The sequence below is a fragment of the Leptosomus discolor genome, chromosome 1, assembly GCF_034619465.1.
Source record: "Leptosomus discolor isolate bLepDis1 chromosome 1, bLepDis1.hap2, whole genome shotgun sequence".
Taxonomy (NCBI): domain Eukaryota; kingdom Metazoa; phylum Chordata; class Aves; order Leptosomiformes; family Leptosomidae; genus Leptosomus; species Leptosomus discolor.
In genome coordinates, this window is record NC_141391.1 from 67,039,786 (window position 1) to 67,062,598 (window position 22,813).

The 22,813-nt window shown below is 36.7% G+C and overlaps 1 protein-coding gene across 1 annotated transcript in view; it reads left to right on the plus strand.

Annotated features, from left to right (window-relative positions):
* Positions 1–326: 326 nt before the first annotated feature.
* Positions 327–22,813, plus strand: part of ATP11A (ATPase phospholipid transporting 11A) — an 85,479-nt gene continuing 62,992 nt past the window's right edge. The window contains exons 1-3 of the mRNA XM_086481730.1: positions 327–422; positions 14,510–14,554; positions 17,639–17,761. Coding sequence (XP_086337856.1) covers positions 327–422; positions 14,510–14,554; positions 17,639–17,761 — 264 coding nt within the window. The remainder of the gene's footprint in view (positions 423–14,509; positions 14,555–17,638; positions 17,762–22,813) is intronic.

The window sequence follows — 22,813 nt, forward strand, 5'->3', positions numbered from 1 at the left end:
ACCTTTCTTGCTTACTCTGATGGTTTCTCTATCTTAACAGCAGGGGCAATGCAGCTATCTAAGAGCAAGCTACATCAGCTTTGTCTATGGGCGCCTTTGGTTTTTGGGGAGCCCGTGCTCTCGGGTGCTGCTGTGTTTCTCGGGATGCTCCCCGTGCAGGGCCCAGCAGCGACCGGGCACTCCCTGCCTCCTTCCCCACAGCACAGCTAGTTTGGCTGCCTCTCCACCCCTTCCCTTAGTGCCTTTCCTGCCATTTTGGGAGCCCTGCATTAAATTGCCGTCGAAGCATTTGCTTTCTTTTAGTGCCTAGAACTGGGGCCTGACAGATGGGGCCTGGCAGCCAGGGCCTGCCGGAAGGCCCTGAGGGCTCCCGCTGCCCAGCCTGGCTGCCGCCATCACATGGCCGGCCCGGGACAGCCATGGTGAGTGGCTGCTGTCTCCCCAGGGGCCTGCACCCCCTGGAGGCTGATGCCAAGGTGGGTTTACCCTGTTGCACATCCTCCTTTAGTCAGTGCCTTAGCATCTTACTTGTTCTCCAAAGCCCTATGGGCTTTTCCCCTTTTCTTTTTCTTTTTTTTTTTTCCTGTTGTAAGTACAAGAGATAGCATTAGGGAGTTTAATGGCTGTACAGATAGCAAAGCTTTTATCAGCTTTGGGATTCTTCACAAAGCTTTTGTAAGTTTTAGGATTCTTCTTGGGGATGTGTGCCTTTTTTTTTTTTTTTTTTGTGCCTCCTATTAGGTAGGTCTACCTCTTCAATATATAACCCTCTGCTTGCTGGCTCTTCACTTTTCACCAGTCAGTCTTCAGTTTAATTTGCTTAGCAAATTCCATTGTGAATAAATTAGGAAAAAGTACAAAGTTGTGGGTATTTCAGCTACTTTGAACTGGAGAGCTTGCAAAGCTCACCAGCATGGGGTGGCTCCTGTGTGACCTTTCCTCTTTGAGACAGACCTGATCTACACCAAGACTGTGTGCCCTTCAAGACATTGGGACAAAACTATATATTTGTCGTGAGAGTATTCGTAACTGTTGAATATTTGGCAAATCAAATGCTGTATTAATCTTTACAATGTTTTAGTCTTTACAATGTTTAGAAATGCCTAGCCTTTCAGAGTGGAGGTATATAAGGAGGATGATATTAAGGTGAGGCATTAAAGGGAAAAATGCTCAGTTTCATCTTGAAACCAAAATACTTATTAACAGATGGAATTTGGGCTTATTTTATGTTTTACCCCTAAGGGTTCCAGCTAGCATCACATTTGAGGAAAATCCTTTCCCATCTGTCCAGTTTCATATTTGTGCAGATGAATAAACAAAGCACAAAAGGATTTATAAATAATACTTGACTTACCTGAAATAAGTATGTAACATTAAAATGGAAACATGAGGAGTGAGCAGATTTCTATATCATTAAGAATGAAACTGGTATGCTATTTCTTCCTTGTTCTGGTATCTACATTGTGAGAAACCTTGCTTTTTATTGCACTCTCTCCAACATTTAAACGAAGATAGCATCTGAAAACTAGAAGGATAACCTTACACTGATTAAACTGAGAGAAGTGTAGAAACTAGTATTTCATGCCATGGAACCACAGGCTGCTGAGGCAGAGTACACTCCGTATAATGGGTAATCGAAAGCAAGTAGCATCACAGTTATGATACTAGTAAAATTCACATGCCATCTTTAAATCCAGATCTAGGTATTTTTTTAGACATGTTCTATGTGAATGTATTATGCAAGTTTTAAATATGTTGAGAGTTGTAATCAATCTTCATAATCTTTTTTTAAGATAACCTGTTTATATGCTTACTATTCATATATTCAAAAAATGTTTTCAACAGTGAAATATTTTCAGGCTTTGATATACAAAAATTTTATCCTTGAAAGTACTTCAGTCTGTTAAGCCAATAAACTTCAGTTTGTCATGCCAGCTATTCAAGTTCATATTTTCTCCGTTTCTGTACTCTTGACTTTTTTTCCAATGTGATGGAGTGGCTACTTTTTCTTAAAAAAAAAAACAACAAAAAAACCCACAAAACCAAAAGACAACATAACAAAACAAAGCAAAAAACCCCAAAACAAAACCCAGCAAAACAAAAACCAGAACAATCAAACCATAAGATGTACTTTTGTCACAGAACTGGCAATATTCATATGTCTTTCATTAACTTGAAAGTAAAACTAGTGATGGGAGAGGCTTTCAGTAAATGTTAAGTTTAATGGATTCCTTAACTTAAAGTACCAGTTTGGACTTTCTGGACCATTTCTCTAGTTTGCTGAAAATCAGTTAACAATGATTTTGGGTTTTTTAACAATTTAATTTTCCCAAAACAATTTCTTGATCAGCTTTATTTAACCTCCTGTTTCCATCACCAACTTTCCCCTACTTTAAAGAGTAATTTAGGATATGATGCCTGGTATTAAATCTGCTAATATTGAAGTATGGAGACCCTTAAAATGGTCAGCAGCATGTAACTTATAATAATAAGGGGAGGGAAAAATTACTTGCTTGAGCATTAATTGGATGGCATGGGTACCGGTTTGATAGACTTTTCTGGCATGAGTTGCTCCATGATACCTTGTCCCTTCAGTCTCCATCACCTACTCTGCTTCCCTTTTGGTACACACACGAAAAGAAAACCCTTTCTTCTGAAGTTCATGCTATCTCAACTCCCTGAGCAAATACGGAAGAGTTCTCTCTGAGGGTGATATTGTGGGGTTTTTTTCTGCCATGCACCCAAAGAGAAAGCAGAGAATATGGTTATAACCTCTGTGTACTTTCAGTAGATCTGAAGCAAGCAGATTTGCCAGTTGGACATAAATAATGCTATTGTATAGACATGGTATTTTTGTTGTTCGTTGATCTTGAGTGAAACAGTAGTTACTTCACAAGTAGGCAAAGTTTAGATGTTTTCTAAACTAACTAATTTTGATACTAAATTTACAGATTTGCAGCAAAGTGGCTTTTAAGAATAATTACTACTGTAGAAATCTAAGCAGCTTTCAGAGGAAAAAAACCCTGCAGTTTATACAGGGCCACTAGGTCAATGTAACTTTTCTATTTGGGACATAACAAGCCTTTCTTTTCACAGTATCTCCAAGTGTTTCAACGGTGACACTATGGAATAAGTGAAAGCATGCAGTTTATTTTGTATTTGTTCCCTGTTAACAGTCCAATATTAACGTTGTTCCTTACAAGGACAAACCTTTGTTTTTATCTAGTGATAAGGCTTTATTTTATAGTCTTTTTATAGAGTATATGGGAGGGAAGATCCAGGTTGTAATATAAATGATTTAAGATGTGTAATTTACTCAGATTTTAGAGCTTTTGCTTTGTTTTCATTCATTGACTAATATATATAGGTGAAATCATGGGTTCTTTGCTTGATATTTTAAACTCTGTTTCAAAGGTACAGAGAGTCAAGAGGTGATGGGTGTGTATGATGTGTGCATGTATGTGTGCCTGCAAAGAAAAATGTCCTGGATTTGTCTCCAGAAAGTGTTTTTACAGCATATTGAGATTAGAGGTATAGTCCTCTGAAAAGACTTTTTTGTAGGACATAAATCCTTCCAAACGGAAAGTGTTAATGTTAAGTGCAAATGCATCTTGGCATAGCTTCTATACTTTCCTATTTTTGTAAATGTAAAAAATTACTCTGCAGATGAACCCATTATCTGCTTTATAGGCTTCTGTCAGTGCCCTCACAAAAGCATCTGGAGGCCTTGTTTCCAGAAGTATGCACCTGAAGTCAGTTTTCTTCCTTCTATGTTACATCCTCACTGAAAAAAAACCCCAAAACCCATAACAGCAAAACCAAACCAACCAACCAAAACCCCCAAAACAAACCACAAAACCCCAGTGTTCTCAACTATTTGAATATCATCCCTAACAAATCTTCTTAAGAGTTACAAGCTTTCTTTTTATTTAAAACAATAGCACATTTAACTCACTTGATACAGAACTGGCCACTTAATATCCTTATTCCTTGTATGTGCCAGAACTCGTCAAACTGGTGTGAATGTGACTTTCTCTACCATTAGAAGGAAAGTCCAATGCTGTTTCCACCTCATGGTGCCCCGTTGACTAGAGGCAGGGGCTCAGCCGGTCTAGCTGCCACCAGATAGCCTCTTGCATAAGCACATAATCAACTTACATTAAGAAACAAAGTAAGTAATTACCTTTTACAATCAGAATACTTACTGCATTAGAATTCAACTTAAAATGTATAATTGACCCCTTAAGAGCCATATGTATTAGAAAAAGATTAACAGGATAACTAGTAGACTCATGGTTTTTCTCAGCACTAGACTTAACAGGGGCATGGTGGTTGGATATGGCAACTGATAGTGCTCCTGTGGCAAGGCCTCAAATGCAGTCATATTGTAAAAAAAAAATGTAAGTGTGGAAATATTTTCTGCTTTCCTTGGTATTAGTCATAGCTGCTTATCTAGAAGATAAAATTACGAGTCTCTTTTTTCTTGTACTGTCTAAGACAACTGATGTTGGGATCTGTACCTGATATTCGAGTCTGTGTTTATTAAACATAGCTGTGTTTTATTTCCAAGGCATTGTCCAGTAGAATGCTTCCTAAAACCAATAAAGAGTAGTTGTTTCTAGAAGGCAAAAGTAAATGACTTTCCCCTTCTAAAATTATCTCTCTTATTTATGGATTAAATCTTCTTATATTAGGGGAGAGGGGGGAAGGAAAGCATTAGGAAGTAGACAGAAATAACTTCAGTAAGACATTGTACTGCCGACCAGGGTGCTGCCAAGGATTAGTTATCTCATTTGTAGTAATACTCCTTGAGCGATCACCTCAAGTTTTATTTTTGCCCCGTCTTCTCTGCCTGCAGGACAGCTGATCCCGCCTGTAGGGTACATGTTCCGAAGTGCGCAGCATGTAGCCAAAACTATTTGGAAGCATGTAGGTTTATGGAACTCCTCTTCTGCAGGAGCCAAACATGCCTCATACGTATGTATATTTGGTGTGGCCAAAGTAGGATTTGTAGTATCTTCTGTTACCTTACTGCACTTATGGGGGAGCAAAAAAATGAGCCTAGAACAATTTCTGACTTGATTTGGGTTTTGCCTTTGGCTTTCAATGTTCTTAAAGGCTTAAGGTAAAAAAATCACCTGATAGAATAAATGTCTTGAGTGCTCAGGCTTGCATTTACAAACACAGTTGTTACTGAAGTTGGTAGTCAGGAAACTCATGTTAGCTGGTTTTAGACATAGCATAAAATTACCTCTCCTAAAATCACTGAATTGTAGGCATTTGTCTGGCAGTTTATGCAACCAGTTAAAGTTATCTGTGGAAGTCAGTCCAGACCTCCGCTCAGAATATGGGTAGCTTTACAGTTTGATTGAACTTTGGAGTCAGATCATATTACTTAGTAAATCTGTAATCATTTGAGAAGATCTATGAATAAGGAAATGTGAATCAATATACAGAATTATTATGGTCATATATTTTCCAAATAAGCAGTATTTGGAATTTGTTAGAGTATAGTAAGAGTATTGGGTACTCACTTTGGACTTCATCTTCATTTATTTCCTTTACATCCCTGTTACGGGGATGTAAAAAAAAAAGTAGCATGACAAGGTAGTTCAAAATTCCTCATTGCTTTTCCTAACCCTGTTTTGCAGCAACTGAGGATTTTCAGGTTTGTTTTTTCTTTGGACTCATTCCAGGAATTCCTAGTCAAACAGAAGAGACAGATGAGGGGCACAGTGTTTTCTGGGAACAGATGAGTTTTATTGAGCATAAAAACTAGATCTTTAAAAAGAAAATCTGTCTATTGGACTGTCTTCAAAGAGGTAACACTAAGGAAACAATCTATTAAAAATATTTTCTTCACTGTTGTAATGCCACAGTTCCTTAAGGATGTGTATACATTTTAAATACAAAATGTTGCAAAAAGAAAAAATATTAAGTATTTTTCCCTTTTGATGGTTACCTAGCTGTTTCAGTTTGTAGATTCTTTAGCCCATCATACACAGCAGATTAAAATAGATAATCCTGATGGTTCTGGTTTAAAGGTTTTTTGATACTTGGTCAGTTGAAGTAACACCTGTCAGGTATCCTCATATTTAAAGATTAATTGTTTTTTTTCTAAGATAATCTGTCATAGAGGCTATCCACAAGCCTGATACTCTCAATTTGGTTGTTGAAGGGCCCATAGGGCCTGCGATGTCCTCAAGTACGTATTTAGTGAACTTGAACAAGCATATAAAGGTGTTTCCTGCCAGCATGTGCCTTGTACTACTTACGGTAGAGGTTCCAAATATGTGGGGTATGGGAGACTGTCAACCTTCTGTAAGCTACTCTTGGCTAATGTTGATTTGCTTCTATCAAGAAGAAGATGGGTTTAGTTTGTTTTCTTTTTTTTTCTTTGCTTGTTGTTGACAAAGGGAAGAGATGGCAGATCAGCATTCGAAGTCTGAGAAACATTTCTTTAGGGAATAGTTTACCAACTCATTAATGATGGGAGTTCATGCTGTGGGGTATGTTTGTCAAGGGGGAATTTTTTAGATTGCTGGAGTCCTGAGGGAGTTTTATGGCAAAAAGACTATCCCGCCACAAGTTGTTTTCAGGGGGTGATGAATTGTAACTACTTGCTTCCTTTCCTCACCACATCAAAGAAATCACAGCAGTAAATCGGAGCCTGGAAGTAGGTGCCTTCTCTTGTGTTTGATGTATGCTTGTGCTGCTGAATAGAAACCCATAACATCAAAAGGTTGTTTACCCTTTTCTGTATCACTGAGTGGCAGACATGTGGAGGTTGAGATTACACTTATCGTCTCATCCCAGACAAAGCTACATAACCTCCTTTGCGTTTATTATCAAAATCATTGTGGCTCAGAATATATTAATCTCAATGTACAGTACAGTTCTAGACTTGAGAGAAAAAACTTTTCTTTAAAAATATCTTTGCTTTCGTGTATGAAGGACAAAGAACAGTTTTGATACACTAGAGTGGAATGTGGACATTTATTCTTCCACGTATAAATAAAAGGAGGTACACAGAGCATTGAAAGCTTTCGAAAGTGTATTCCCCTTGTTCTATAATTACATTGCTACCAGTCTCATAGCATTATTTAGAATCTTGCTTGCTGAGCTTAGATAAATGCTGGAGCGTGTGATTCACATTTTAAAATGGAAAGTAGCTACAGTTTTTACTGAAATAAAATCACTTGTGCCTGCTCTACTTTTGATCAAGAGATGGTTGTTGACACTGTACTGAGTATACTGGAACTTGACTTCAGATGCATTGGGCGTACTGTGTTGACCTTACTATGAGTTCTCTGACTGTCATCAATGCTTTTATTAGTGGTGTTTTACAATTACTGAATGTCTACTTGAGGTGGCAAGTCATTGTGGATCAACTTCTAGTACCTTATAGGTCACTGATTATACGTTGGGGAAAAAGGTGGTTAAGTGTTCCTCACCTTTGTTATACAAGGAAAAGTTCCCTCTGACTTATTAACGATATTTTGGTTTAAACTTTACCCAGTCTTCATTGAACTATTTAAGATGGTAAAAACTGGAAGTTCACCCTTGATTTCCAGGGTCTTGGCTTGTTCAGTGACGAGTTTGGTAACTAAATCCAGAGAAACTCCAATACCTAAGAGTTTAGTTACAGAACTCCTTCACAATTTTGACTACTAAGCATTGGCTATCTTGACTTCTGAAGTTTGCTATTTAATTACTTGTATAATATATGTTCTGGACTATTTAGTGTTTGGGTTTTTTTTATTAGTAGCAACTGGCACTAGCTTCTAACTGACTAGTCACCTTGATTTCACTTATTTATTTTGTTTTCTGACTAATTGAAATATTGCTTACATTTTCCTGAGATTATATATGACAAAGGAAATAGCTGAAATGTGAAATAATTTTACATGAATATCTAACTTTTAAAATACAACTAATAGTAGCAAATACTGTTAGAGTTTGTTTTATAAATATTTAACTGGTTACTGTAGAAGTCTTGAAATAAATCTTTTGATGTTTGAAAAAGTTGTGGAATATTTACTGTAGTTCATATTGTGCAGTTGCACATTCTTAAATCTGTTCTTTGAGAGTAAAAGTAAATATTAACAAGCTCAGTACATCAAAGGAATTGTCAAGTAATATTTAATCTTTGTGGAATTCCTGTTCCTCAAGTGCAGTGAAAACAAAGAAAGAAAACAAAAATCTTGTGGTTATTGGAGTCATAAAGCTTTTTATGCATCATGAGTAGTTTCACTCATGCTCATGACATGAACACTCAAAGGTAATGAGTGTCCTTCATGCGATTTTAAAGTTTAAAACCTATATTTTTTTATTAGTGTAGATTTTATCTGAAGTAGGATTTGTGATCCTGATGTCTGCTACTTTTACAGAATTCAAAAGATCTTCACTGTTATCCATGGGAATTTAATATAATATTTCGTCAACACTTGTATGATACTAAAACTGTAAAATACAATTTGTGAGCTCTTACTTGAATCAGCACATGGCCTTTTCCCTCAAATACTTCAACGTAGGGCATTGCTTTGCAGTGTTGGAAGGAGTTAAAGGTTAATATTTTATATTCCTTTAGTGTGCCGGAGTTGTACTGGAATACTATTATATAATTATGTAAGAGTTTGAAGTTTGTTGAAAGTGAGTTTGTTTTCTTTAAAATAGCTCCAAATAAATGTTTCATTAACCTTTATAACCATCTGTAGTTAGGGTCCTTTCTCATGTCAAAGTGTGTGTGTCTGTGTGTTGGTGTTCACCAAACTGGATTTGCGTAACATGGGATTTGGTGCTGGTGTGCAGTAATAAGTAAGGAGATGAAGGAAAAAGCTGTGTAGCTTCTAATGGTACATAATTAGTTATTCTGAACAGCCAAGTTATTTTTGAACTATAGATGCAAGATTTCTTCAAGATGAAGTATAGGTCTGCTGGGATTATGATTTGACTTTTTAAATAGGTCTCAAAACCCGATTGCAGATAAAAGAAAGTAAGATGTATAATTTGCAAGTTACACTGCAGGTGATAAAGCAAAATACAATTACTCGTAGTAGAAATTTGGCTATTCATATTGTAATTTTGACTAATGTCAGGGCTTCCAGGCTGCTAATAAATTTACCAGTAATGCAGGGAAAGTCTGTTGTTTGTACCTTATGTGTTTACTTCTGTGTGTAATTATGTAGACCAATACTGTCTGGCCTTAGTTGGGGGGCATAAGTTGGGGACTGGAGTGAGTGAGCGAGATCTTCATTTGAAAATTTATGAAAACAGGACACCTGCTAATTTTGCGGAGGATTTAGGTTTCTCATTATAGGTGTGGAGGACTAACAGGTAGTAACTACGCTAATTGTACTGCTTTCTGCAGTACCTATGTGATAGGTTTTTTTTTTCCCTTCTCATATTTCACTTGGGCTATTTGCTTATGATAAGGTTGCAGCCTGACCTCAACTATGCGTGGTACCATAGCTACAGATATATGCTGGGAAGCTTATTTTTTTTAGCTAGTCTTTGTGTAGCAAAAACCCCCAAAAAGCTGTTAAATAGTAAGTCTCTGTTCATTAAGAAACTGTAGTTAAATATCAGCTAAATATAAATAGATAAATATGTAAAGATATATAGAGATATAAATGAACTTACAATAAATATTTTGGTGAATCTCCAGTATAAATATGTAACATAAAGACTAAAGCACTAAATTATTATGGGTGGGACAGTTCATGTAACAATGTTTGGATGTTCTTTGGCCACTGACTCGGTGGCCTGCAAGACCAGCATTTTAGAAATTATTAGACTTGTTACAACATATGATGATACTACAAAGTAGCCCCACCTCTTCTCTGCCAGAATCATAGTTTCACTAGCTCTGTATCCACTTACGAATGAAAGTCCTCTTAAACTAACAAACCCTGACCATCAGGACAGTGAGTAGTTACTACTTGCAGTGAACTTTGTTACAGATTTAATTGTGATGAGAAGGGTTAACAAGGAAGGAGGAGGATGTTTTCTTGGCAGGAGAGCTGCATTGCATTTCTGTAGTGAAAGCAGGAATAGAGAGGTCTCCTGCTCAACTGTGTGTCAGTAGACTGCAGAGTTCAATAGTTAACTATTCTTTTTTTTTTTGTCCATAACTCACCTGAACAGTTTAGAAACTGGCTAACATTTAGATGAGACATTTTGGCAGCCCTTGTACTAAGTGTGAAGAAACATATGAAAGCCTTTATCTCTTAACTGTCTCTGTTCTGGAATCCAGGCCAGAAATTTGATTCTTTCCTTTGCTTTTTTCATTTAGGTGTAGTCATAGCAGGATTTTGGTCCGAGGGCCTGGCAAGACTGCCACCATGTTTCGGGTAGGATAGGTATAGTACAGAAATACAGAGTTTGTTTAGTACTTCTGAGAATGAATAGAAGATAGGCAAATAAATTGAATATTAGGTTCATTGTTTGCTAAAATCTTTGCAGAGGGTGTTTTCACTCTGGCCAGTTCTGATCATGTTCGTGTGAAGGTTGATGGTAGAGTAACTTACTGCTCTAAATTTAAAGTGTATTTTTAGAATATGTCCCCTTTTGAATAACCTGAAGCTCCTCTAAGCATACTGCTTAAGAATGAGTTTTAGTTGCATCTGATCTTGTCGATCTTGGCAATGCATGTTGTCTCCATAAGCATTAACTTGTGCTTTTGAAAAGGTTGACAGAAGGTATTTTTGCTTGATTTTTCTTAATAATTTAGTATCTTCATATAAAAGAAAACAAATAGTACGATGTATCTGTGGTTTTATTACTTATTTTTGAATGAAAGAAAACAAATCTACTGCTTGCCTCTCTCCGTCCTCCTGTTTCTTTAGAATCTGAAAAAATATTTTTTAACAGTTTATTTTTCTGACCTGAAAATTTTGATGTCTTTAGAATCTTTCTTGATGAATTACTGCAAATAGTTCTATTTCCTGGTAACCAAGAGTAAAAAAAAAACCCTGCATTCTGAAGAATCTGTGCAGCTTTCTTTAAAAGTACCTTTATAGATACTCTTGAGTTTGACTGGCACTGCATGCAAATCTTAGTGACATTTAGTTGCCTTGCAAGCCATAAAAGTGCTGCCCTTGTTTTGCAGCTTTTGTTAGCACCTAAGGAAGCTGTAAATTTTCTCCACAAACCTTAGTTTCAGCTGTTGCTCTGGAGCTACTTAAATATAAACTTGATTTATAATTAATTTAAGTGCTAGGGCTGTCAAATAGCATGTGTCTTGTGTGACACTTTCCCTTCGAGCTTCTCGTATCACTTCTATTTGCAGTATTGTTTCTCATTTGCCTTTCTAATTGCAAGAAAGACACTCTTGAAAGGATTTCCATGTAGCAGTTCTTGAACTGGGGCTGGGGAGACTTGCAAGGAGGCACACTGACTCCCTGTCCCACTGGCAGCAAGGAGTAAAATGTGTCAGAACCGATACAGTGGGAGAAAGGAAAAGAAATGAAGCAAAAGTGTTTTTCCAGCTGTCTGGCAATTCATGTAGTTCACAGATATACGTTTTTTACCGTCATCCTAGTGATTCCTTGAAATTGGTTGAAGATGGCATGTGTGAAAGGAATAGGAGACTTTTTATCTCTATCGCTTTTACCACTGCTTTTCATGGAAATAAACAGGGAAACCAAACAAGATTCTTTCTCCTTAAGAGAAAGCAGAAGCATCACAATAACTATGCCAAATGGGCCGTTGTGTTAACAATATTTGGAGTTTAAATTGACCATTTATGAAAGATCTTAGTCTTGCTTGAGTAACTTGGGTTAGTGTTTATGTATTTGAAACAAAGAATTACATAACTCTTTAGGAGGAACACTTGGCCTTGTCATCCATGAAGTCGAATGATTCTCTGAAGTACAGAGTACGTGGAATTCAGTTAAAAGTGATGCTCTAAACTGGAAATCAGAAAGGAGAATTGGACTGTCTACAAAGTGCTATATTAGAATGTCCTGGTGCAAACTGATCTTGAAGGTCTCTTCCAACCGAAACTGTTCCGAGATTCTGTGATTCTACGACATGGCTAGAATAGAACTCTATTTCAGGATAGCTTCAGAAACCTTTTCTTCTGAGCACAGTGCTCAAGAAGGCATGAACTGGAAGGCTGAGAGTATAAATTTATACGAAGTACACACAGAGAAATGTTAGGTATTTTACAGAAACTGGAATACTTGCTGTTGTGTCAGAACCTGCTGTGCTAACCGGAGTGAATTGCAGAACTTTACATGGTTCCACCACAGTATTTCTGCATTTCCTCTTTCCAACTTCAAGCAATGTCGCAAAGCTTTGTGCAGCCTATTGCTATGAAGCCATTTCCTCTTCTGCCTGCATGCCCAAGGCCCTTGCAGGAGATGGGAAGAAGGATCAGAAGACCAGGATTCACCAAATGCTGTAGGTATGGCTTGGTCAGGAAATTTACTGGACTTGGCACCATTTTCTGTAGAAGCAAAGCAGAGTATAGCTCAACTAATCACATCCCTTACTTGAGATTAATAAATAAAATAACCTAATTGAAGTCAAAGAATGTTTATCACCTTCTCTTTCTTCTCCCTCTGCATATACTTATGTCCAGCATTGTGTGATTTGTGGGCAATTGAATTGGGAGAGTTTTATTTTTTAACATTTCTGGTGAAAATCTCCATGCAAGCACTTAAAATGTGCTTGCTAAAAAGAAATGCAGTAGTAAGTATTCTCTAGCAACAGTGTAAGGCAACAGATCCCATGATAGTGACATCTCCCATAGGAAGTGTGTTAAGCAGTCGTAGGAGCTTCTGGGAGGGAGTTGTTCCGGGTTTATATTGTGGTTGCTTCTGAAGTGCTGCATTTTGGTATTCCATTAAATTGGTGGTGTAATTAGCATATGTCTGTATCACTTCTAGGTGCATGAAACAATTTACTTCCAGTTTGCCATACCTAATATTGAGGTAGTCCTTTTTTAGATTATAAAGCCTGATAGGGGATTTATCTGATAATTATGTTTGAATCATTTTATCTGTGCCATTCTATATTCATACAAAATATACAAAAACAATCTTAGCAGCTTTTAAAGCTGTATTTACTGTTCATTCTGAGCTTGATTCATTCATATGGAGGGCTGATACACTGCTGTGAACAAAATTAAAATCTTAAGTGCTCTACATAGGTCTTGGTGACTTTGCCTAACATTTAAAATCTTACTTGGATCCTTTAGGTGGATGAGAATTTCACCCTTTAACTCCACATAGAAATAAATGTAAAATAATGAGACTTTTTGCGGTGTGGGCTATTTCAATTCTTAATCTCTTTTACTGACTAGCAATCACAGGAAATGTAGATGATGATTATTATTAGTAGTATTATTTCTTTAGAGGGATTCTGCTTTTCATGGCTTATAGATCGTATCTACCTTTAAAAGGATAGTGGATTTGACTGGATTTGGAAAGGTTAGGTAAAAATTTGTACACTGTGCTATTGTTTGCATAGGGAGATGGCTGCATATTTACCTTCAGAATGGTGCTGAGTCAAGTGTAAAAGAACAGGCACTCAGTACATTTGACAAATGAAGACAAAGATGATTTAATATGATCACATGGTTTGGTAAATACTATATGATAGATAAAGATGACAGTTTGCTTGAGATATTAGAAAGGAAAAAGCATTCCTTTTTTCACTTCAGTATCTCACGAAGCTGTGATTCACTGAAGTTGTTTCTCTCCACTGAATGAAAAATCAGAATTTTTAGTGCAGAGCTGTTGTAATGTATCCACTCTAGATGTGAGCAAAATATTCTACACGCAGAAGTTTTTCACACTGTACACCATTAGTTCTTCATGCAGATATTTGAGTGATAATAGCATGTCAACATCCTAAAACTCCAAAGTGATTGAGCAGCTGTGTTTTGCATATGCATTTTAACAACAGTGCTAATTGCTTTATTTGGATCAAATAGTGTTTTACTGAAACACCAGACAGTTGCCGAGACTGCCTCTGAGTGTAAAGTATTTCTGTATGAAAGACCTTGAGTTACAGCCTGGGCAAACAAGGCTATAGCCGCTGCTGCTAATTCAGTGCTGTCAAATCTGTGGTTAGTGTGTGCTGTCAATTTATGACTCTTTCTGAGAAAGCATTTAACAAAAAAGTAGGAGAGAATACTGTTCAACAAAGTGTGCTTACAGCCTGGCCAGGGCAGGTTTTAGTTGAGTTTTTCAGCTGTACTTCACATACTGACTGATTTTAGTTGTGTTTGTGTTTACATTATTCGGAGAGAGAATATAATTTAGAACTGAAGATTGTTGCTACTAATTATGCCCAAATTACTAGTTCAAGTGGAGCGTTAGGAAATGTCATTCAGTGTTTCCGTTGATTTCCTAACTATAACTCAAATCTCGTCACTAAAAATGCTTGGAAAGACTTGGAATCTTTTAAAGTCAGTTACTTTTTCCAGGAGGTACTGCTGGCACCTTCCTATCATCCTTTTGGTGTCACCTGTTGAATACTAGCCCCCTTGTTTTTTCAGATAATGTATTTTTATTTAAATTTAAAAAAAAAAATTAGCAGAGTAGCATGAAGGTGAGTTTCAAGCTAGTTTTGTTGTGGTGGTGTGTGTTGTTTTTGGTTTTTTTGGTTTTTTTTGGTTTTTAAATCAGAACAGTAAGCTCCAGGAATATTTGAACTCATACGTGCATTAAGGCATAATCCTGTTAACTGGATCTATTTAGTGTTGCATAAAGATGACTTAGTCTTTTGCTGGTCTTTGCTTTCTGTATTGCTGACCCTGTTTGAAAGAGTAAAAGCTAAGTAATGCTTCTTCATTGATGTGCCAGTGAAACTAGGTCTCAGTACACTGAGCTTCATACTATAAATAGAAGCCGATAATGCTAAGACTTATTTATGGTTTCTTGGATATACCCTTAATGGGCTTTAAGTAATAGAACTTAAAAAAATAAGTGAATGTAGTTCATTGTTCTGGCAGCAGCATCAGATTTCTTGTTTTTCAGTTTCCCTGGTGTCATTCTGTAAGTGGAATACCTGAACATTAAAAGAATTGTTGCATCAATGTGTTTGGCTTTGTAGGTTAGCATTACCAGACATTCAGTTGGTGTGTTTTGATTTCTGTGGCATGCATCCTGACTTACACTGCTGTTTTCCTAAAAGCATCCTCTTCTGCTTCACTCAAGTGAGTTTCCTTGTGGTTGTATGGAATAATGCATGCTACTTTTTGCATTGCACTTTTACCTCACTGAAAAACATAGCCTTACTCTTCCCTGCTGAATTTTTGCGCTTGAACTGTGAATGTTTTGGGGTTTTGAAGTTGTTGAATTGGGTTAGGGAAGTGCATTTATTTTCTGTTAACATACTGAAAAATGTTCTGTGCTAGCAGTAGCTAAAATTCAGTTAGATATGGTTTTGTACTTTTGTGGTGAATTTATCAATTAATGATAAAACCAGATCAAATTAAGCTAACAAAAGAGATTGTCTTGATTTTATATCCATGCCTAAAGTAAATTTTATAAAGCCTTTCTTTAGGAATGTAAGTTCCAAGTTGTGATATGAAGTTGGTTTACTTTGTGCTAACACTATACTCCAAAGCCATCAGGCCTTTAGAGCTCTGTCTTTTGTATTTTCTAGCTAGATAATTTCAGAGAGGACTGTTTTAACTCAGTCACCATAAAGAGAAGTTTATACTGTGAGACCTTAAAAAAAAAATGCTTTTTTGAACTAATAATATCCTTGTCAAGCTATCTTAGAGTGGCTCATAATAAATATGAGAGAAATTGTCAGGCTGGACCTGTGTAGAGGAAAGGAGGAGCTGAGGGATTTCTTCTTGAAATATTCAAAGATTCATGTGTTAAATTCCCATTAGCCCTTTATGCAATAGTCTCTGAACTCAGACATTTAGCTATATCAGGAGTAATCTTTGTGTTGCTTTTATGTCTGGAACGTCCTTCCTAACAAAAAATTAATAAACGTTGTACAATTTAATCCACTAGTCAGGAGTATCTCACTGTCTCTTGCATTTCTAGGAGTGTTACTTGGCACAAGTGTCAATAAATCATTTGTGCACATTGTACATTCAAGTACAGTGAGAAGGTAAAATGTATTATGTTGCAATAAAATGATGAAAGATACAATTTTGTTCCTGGCATAGAGAGAAGGTGGAATATGGAAATATTTTCATTGCTTTACCTCCTTGCAAAATATTTTGGCTTGCTGAAAGAATCCTACCTGATCTTTAGAAGTGGGCTGAATGTCATGTCTGTACTGGTAAAGTAAATGGGCCCAGAACTATTGACAGCAAGACTAGCTATATGTCTATATGATTAAACTCTCTTTTATTTGTAAAGAACTGCATGGCTACATCCAGCTGCTTTGGGGAGTGATGCTTTGGCTGTGTTAACTACCAGCCTGCTACTGGTATTTGTTTGGTGTCAGTTTGCTAAGCAGCAGTCTGACAGGTCACCCTTAGAGACAGACAGTCAAGCACCAGTCAGTGCCCAGGAGCACTTTTGGGATGTTATTTAATATACTAAATAGATGTAGCTGTTGAAGACGCCCAAGTGAAGCTTCCCTCTAATACGCTTAATGGAAGTATATGCAAATGCAATATTACAACATAAAGCAGAATTTTTCAGTGAAAAATGATTACATATTTAAATATTTAAATTACCCCAAACTTCACCTAATGATAATGTTAAAAGAGCTGATGCCTGGGCTTCTCCATGTAGGACAAAGTATTAGGAATGTATTCTGTACTTGAGAACTGTTTTTCATATGGTAGGTGGGAATTAGTAAAACTGTCAACTAAGGGATAAGCATTTTGTAATCCAAGTCCTTAAGAAAAAAATTTCTAAAAAAAGTTAATCACTTTGGTTTTATGCAAATACTTTTCTACAGTGATTTGTACTTTCTTTTTTCACAGTGAATGGGAAGCATAAAGTGCTAATATTGACAAGCTGTGAATGTGGTGGGCTGTCAAGATGTGAATATACAAACATTTTGGTCATCTACTTTTTTTCTTCCTACTTGCAGTAGTAGAAAACTTCTACGGCTTTCATTAAAGAGCAAGAGATTGGAGTTGACAAGCTGAGGTCTATTTCCTGGCAATTCTTTTTCTGAGATTCTATAAGCTTGTTCATGGCTATTGAAATCGTTATTACTAGTAGTTCAGAGAACACAGGGTTTCACTTTTCTGCAAATAAAATACCAAGTTATGGCTGGCTAGTCTTAAAAATGAAATGTACTTGTCATATATATGTGAACATTTTAATTACCACTGATTTTTATCAGTGGTAAAATGATTAGCAACCACATAAACACTTACTAAATCTCTAATTTGACTGAGAAAATATTAAGCCTTTCTTCTTTTTTCAGTTACGAAACTAAAAGGTCAGAATAGTAATTTTCATGGATTCCTTTTTATTGCTTAAGGGAAAGTACAGTGCAATTAAGGCAGAGTTTTGACAATTGACTTAATTTTATTTGTTTTAGTGGTCTTGAGATTATACAGAGAAGTGTGAGAGGTCATGCGCTGATGGCTATGTATGTGCTGATGATCAGACACGTGATTAGTTAATTCAGGGCGTGACTCACCTTACTGCAGTAATATGGAGTGAACTGTGACGTGATGACTGTTTTTCCCCCATAGTGTGCTGGAGAAGAGAATTGGGTGGACAGTCGGACTATTTATGTTGGGCATCGTGAACCACCTCCAGGCACTGAAGCGTACATTCCACAGAGATTTCCAGATAACCGAATAGTCTCATCAAAGGTAGTAGTATTTTCTTTCCTTCATTTACATAAGTCAGCTAAAGTTATTCTTTGTGTGTTCATTTATTTCCTCCAAGATTTTCTCCCTACAATTCCTATTTATTTCTCCTTTACCATGACTGGCAAAGGTAAAATGAAGGTATCTCAAGTTTATTCCACGAAAACTAATTTCCAAATTGCCTCTAACATGAACAGGAATAGAATGACTTCTCCAATGTTTACTGCAGTACATAGTAAAGTCTTAGTGATACCGTGCTTTGCCACAGAGAAGTGAGAAAGCAATTTTCATTTGGGGCAGCCCCAGAGTAAGTAGTAGGAATAGTCTGATCAATACAAGAGATCAACAAATGAAACTATCTCCTCAATAGTAGTGCTGTTCCCTTCAAAACCTCATATTGACAAAACCCTGTAGAAATAATAGTCTTTTTTATGCATGTACAAGTGAATCATTCTTAAACTCTTGGTATTGTGATAATTTTGTGCCCTTTAGAAACCTAGTTGTTCCTCACTGTCACTAGTACATCTTTACTTAAGCTTCAGCAGCTTTCTGTGAGCAGTTGAGTTGCTGGTACTCTCCACTTGTTCAGACTGACTGACTTGCTTTAGCCAAAGGTTCGTACTGCAATGGCATAGAAAACGGAACATTTGCAGCTTATTGTGTGGCTAACACCCCAAGAACTTCAAGGTTTTAACGTCTTAGATTTTAATCTGCATAAGCACACACCTTCAACCAATTATGAAATACTGAATTCCTCTACTGGGGATATTTCTTTTTGAACAGATCCGCAGACTCATTTTAGGAACCTTAGTTCCTTGAGATCACAGTGCTACTAAGTGCTTAATTTGTGGACCTGAACACTTGCCCTCACTTATAATGGCAAAGCTATAATAAACCCCACACTTTTCTCAAACTGTGTATCATTTCTGATGTGAAATTTTATATTTTACTACCGTCCTTCACTACTTTTACTACCTCCTTTCTGTACTTCATTCAAAGACAGTATAATAACAAACAGCATAGTATCTAGGCATCTTTAATTAGATAGAATGTTTGAAAGGTAATGCAGTAAATAATCCAGGTGGAATACAGTCAAACTAGTACAGTGGGAAATTTGGTGCTCAACACATTAATTTGTATTGTCTTTTGGATTATTGAAGAGTAAGTATATTTTATGCAAATCTTCATACTCCTGTGATGCTTCTTACTCTTATCTTGTACATCTCCTCTGGAACATATGTAAATAAAGCCATTGAAGTTACTACTGATACTTTTTGAAATAAAAACATCCTACTGAACTCCGCAAGATGTTTGACATCTTTGCGATGATGAAATTAGTGGAAGTTTAAAGTTACTGTGCTTTCCAAAGTGAGACTTTTAAGAATGATGTAAACCTGGATTGAGCTGTAGAACCCTGTCAGCAACTAGTAAATAGGTATGATTTCAACTAGTTCAGGAAAGAGATTTCACTGTTTTTATTTGGATATAAAGCATGTTCAGTTAAATGTTTTAAATGTTAAACTCTTTAGCTGTGAACTGTACCTGTAAAGACTTTTTCATAAACGATTATTAGTGGAAATCATTTTTTTATATACACGATATTTCTCAAATTTTCTGTTTATTGCTTAAACTTCTCACTTAAATAGTCATCTTTGAAAGTAAATACAATGGTGATATTTCAGGAGGGAACAGAGTTCACATAAATGCTTTATAATATTGAACAGTTCCTTAGACTGCTGAAAGTTCAGTTTTGATGACAGTTGTCTATATGAGAACTTTCCATGCTGTCTTGCCTGTACTGTCCCTTTCAAGTAAACTGTTACTCCCATGCTCCATCTCAAACAGCCTGAGTAAAGCACCATCATGACTTGACTTGCATTCATTCTGGTTCTGTAAGCTAGCTAGCTCTTAACCTTTTGCTTTGTCCTTGTCACTTGCTCCCTTGTGAACACTCTAGAGGGGCACCTGCCGCAGCTTAGGAAGCACAGACGTAAGCTTCCTGAAAAATGATCAAATGTACAGAATTAAGATGGGGAAATCCATAATTGTTACAGTAAAATAGATACCTGCACACAAGCACACTGTATAATGTTACCTCAACCATGAAGGATATTTCCTTTGTCTTTCATCAGCATGACAGTAACTTTCAGCTGTGCTTTTATAGGTCTTTAATGCTTATATAAGAAAGTGTATGATTGTGTTTCAAGGATGAGGAACTCTGAACTTCCAAGTACAGACTTTACCAATTTAAGACAAACTGAATTTCTAAAAAGGATAGTTTAAAACCATGAGAAACTCTCATCAATTAGACTGTCTGTATGCTGCTATACTAACAAATGTCCTGTCGTAAAGCCCTGAAAAAAACCAGCAGCTTGAAATAACTAGGGAAGTTTAAGGTTCATATTATCTCCTTCCAAAGGTAAACTTTACTGTGCTTCACCAGAGATTTCCTGGTGTCAGCAAGATAATAATTTGATTCCAGCACACAGAGATTGTTGTATATTGCAGTGTCACTGTGGAATGTGGTTAATGCTCTGTCTGCTTAATGATATATTCCTGGTCATGAAAAATGATACCTAGACAGAGCTTGGCCAGATAAAACCGCTCTTTTGATTTAATGTGTTAATTCAATTATAATTTTGACAACACACTACAAGAAGGCTGTGTTGAAATAATAAAAGGCAAAAATTTGTCTTTTGGATTGTGTGTGCAGTTTGCTTATGTTCTAGAGGTAGTGACCTTTGTAAGGTGGATCCTTATGTTGCTCTAAGTTTTAGCTACTTCAGCTGGCTACGGTGTTAGCCTTTAAAGCAGCTGTTGTGTGCCCTTGATTGAAGATATCATGTGACAGTGCAGCATGGCAAAATATCACCTGATAGAAAATCCTAATGTTTCAAAAGAGAAGAAAGGAAAAGAAATTGAACTGGCAGGAAGGTTGCTTACTTGCTTTTCTTTAAAAATTATTCACGTTTTGAAATTACTTACTGACTAGTAGAACTACTATGTCAAAAGGAAAGTGAGTTAAACTATGTAGCAGTTAACAGAACTGGTGGGAAACAACTTTTTTCCTTCTGAAACACCCTACCAAAAGTTTGTGGGTTTTTTTTTGAAGACTGATAAATTACAAAATAACTTTTTAATATGAAACTTCCTTAAGGTCCAAGCTTCATATTTTTGTGCTGGAAGTACCCCAGTCGGTTTGCTAAACAGGGTATCTGTAAGTGCGTAGTAGTACGTGGATGTGCTTGACCAGCTAAGAATTGCCAAAGGTCCATCTGGCACAGTATGTTGTCACCAGCAGTAGATGCCTAGGGAAGAGTGCAAGACAAGTAAGTATAGAGTCATACTTCCCCCAAATACTCTTAGTATTTGCTGATCTGTGGCTTAGGCATGTGTGAGCTCAAAGTGATGATTTTGTATTTAATAAGTCTCTAATGGATTTCTCCCTGTGAATTTCTTCAATACTTTTTGAGCCCATGTAAATTTTCAGAATCCATAGTTAAGGCACAGTTAAGTTTCAGTTAATTTAAACTGTTGAAATGTTGACCAAAAGAAACTATGAACCTTAATTTTGAAACTTCTACTTGCTAATTTCAGTTCATGATCCAAGTCCTTGAATCTGAGAACAACTGTTACCCCTGTTTATCTTCCTGATAGTGTTAGTGGTCTTCCAACATACTCTTTTCCAGGCTGAATAACCTTAATCTGTTCTGTAATTGCTTGGGTGGAAGCTAGTTCATACCTTTGCTCAAATTTGGCCTGTACCTTTTCCCAGGCCAGCTGTAGAGTTTTTAAGATGGAGAAATGTACAAAGCATTAGATGTATAGGCAATCCATGGATTTACGCGATGGCATAATAATGGTTTTAGTTCTTGATTCATTCATGTAACCTTCAAATTTGGTTTCCAGATGTTGATCTGGTACCTTTATAGAACTGCTATGCTTCAAGGATCTTGTTCGTTTGTAGAGAAAGTAGGGATTTGCATCTCCTGTTCTAGCTGAATCAATGAACTGAAGACTAGCTGGAAGTATACATCTGAGTCTTGAACAGAGGGTCAAGTCACATAGAAGGTCTCTTTTGAATCAACAATATGCAGTTCTGTAAGAACATGTTTAATTACAGCCACTTACTGCTTTTGACAGACAACCTAATGAACCACAGGAAAGAACCAAAAATTTCAGAGATGCCAGGATAGGAATAGCCTATTGAATGAGAGATCAGAGACTTCCTGGTGTCAGAGACAGCGTACAAACTTGAAACCCCAGGAACATTCTGCAGGAGGACTGATTGGGTTTTCTTCTGTACCACCCATAGAGAAGGCTGGGTTGGAAAGACTTACAAAGTCTTTTATTCTTCTTTTTAGTCTGTGGGTAATCAATACATAGCATTTTGTGTTAGTGATCATGTCTAGCTGCAAACTTTTACTGTCATAGTTTCATAAAGAAATTTTTACAGCTATAAAAAACACTTGTGCCTGGGTCACTAACATAACTGGAAGCAATGGGGCTTAAGCTCCCAGAAGGTGATTCTGAAGAGTAGTGGGATATGCCTCTTAAGTGAAATGCAAGATTGAATCTACAGTGGATGCAGAACTGTTACTTGAAGAAATTGCCCTAAAGAGGTTTAATTCAAATTAATTTATGATACAAAATTATGAAATGCTGACTTGTACTGTAGCTTTATTTCCTATTCTTCCTGTAAAGAAGCAATAAGGTGAACCGTTTTCTGTTGTCTGCATGTTTCCTTGGGGCTTCTTGTCAAATACTGATCCAAACATTGGTTTATATGAGAATGGCCTGAAACAATAATGCTGCATGTTGAGAACCCTACAAATTGCAAGGGAAACCTTAGCTACCTTCAGTGCTAATCTGATTAATTGCAAGTCATTTCAATCGCAGTGACTAATAGTTAAATAAAGTTAAGTAATTCTGATGTATTTCGGTGATGGTTGTTGAAATGTTCTTTTCTTCCAGCAGAAATTCCTGCCCTTGTGCTATACCTCTTCCCTGCAGCACTCACTCTTAGTGTCATTATAAGAACACAAAGACTGATTT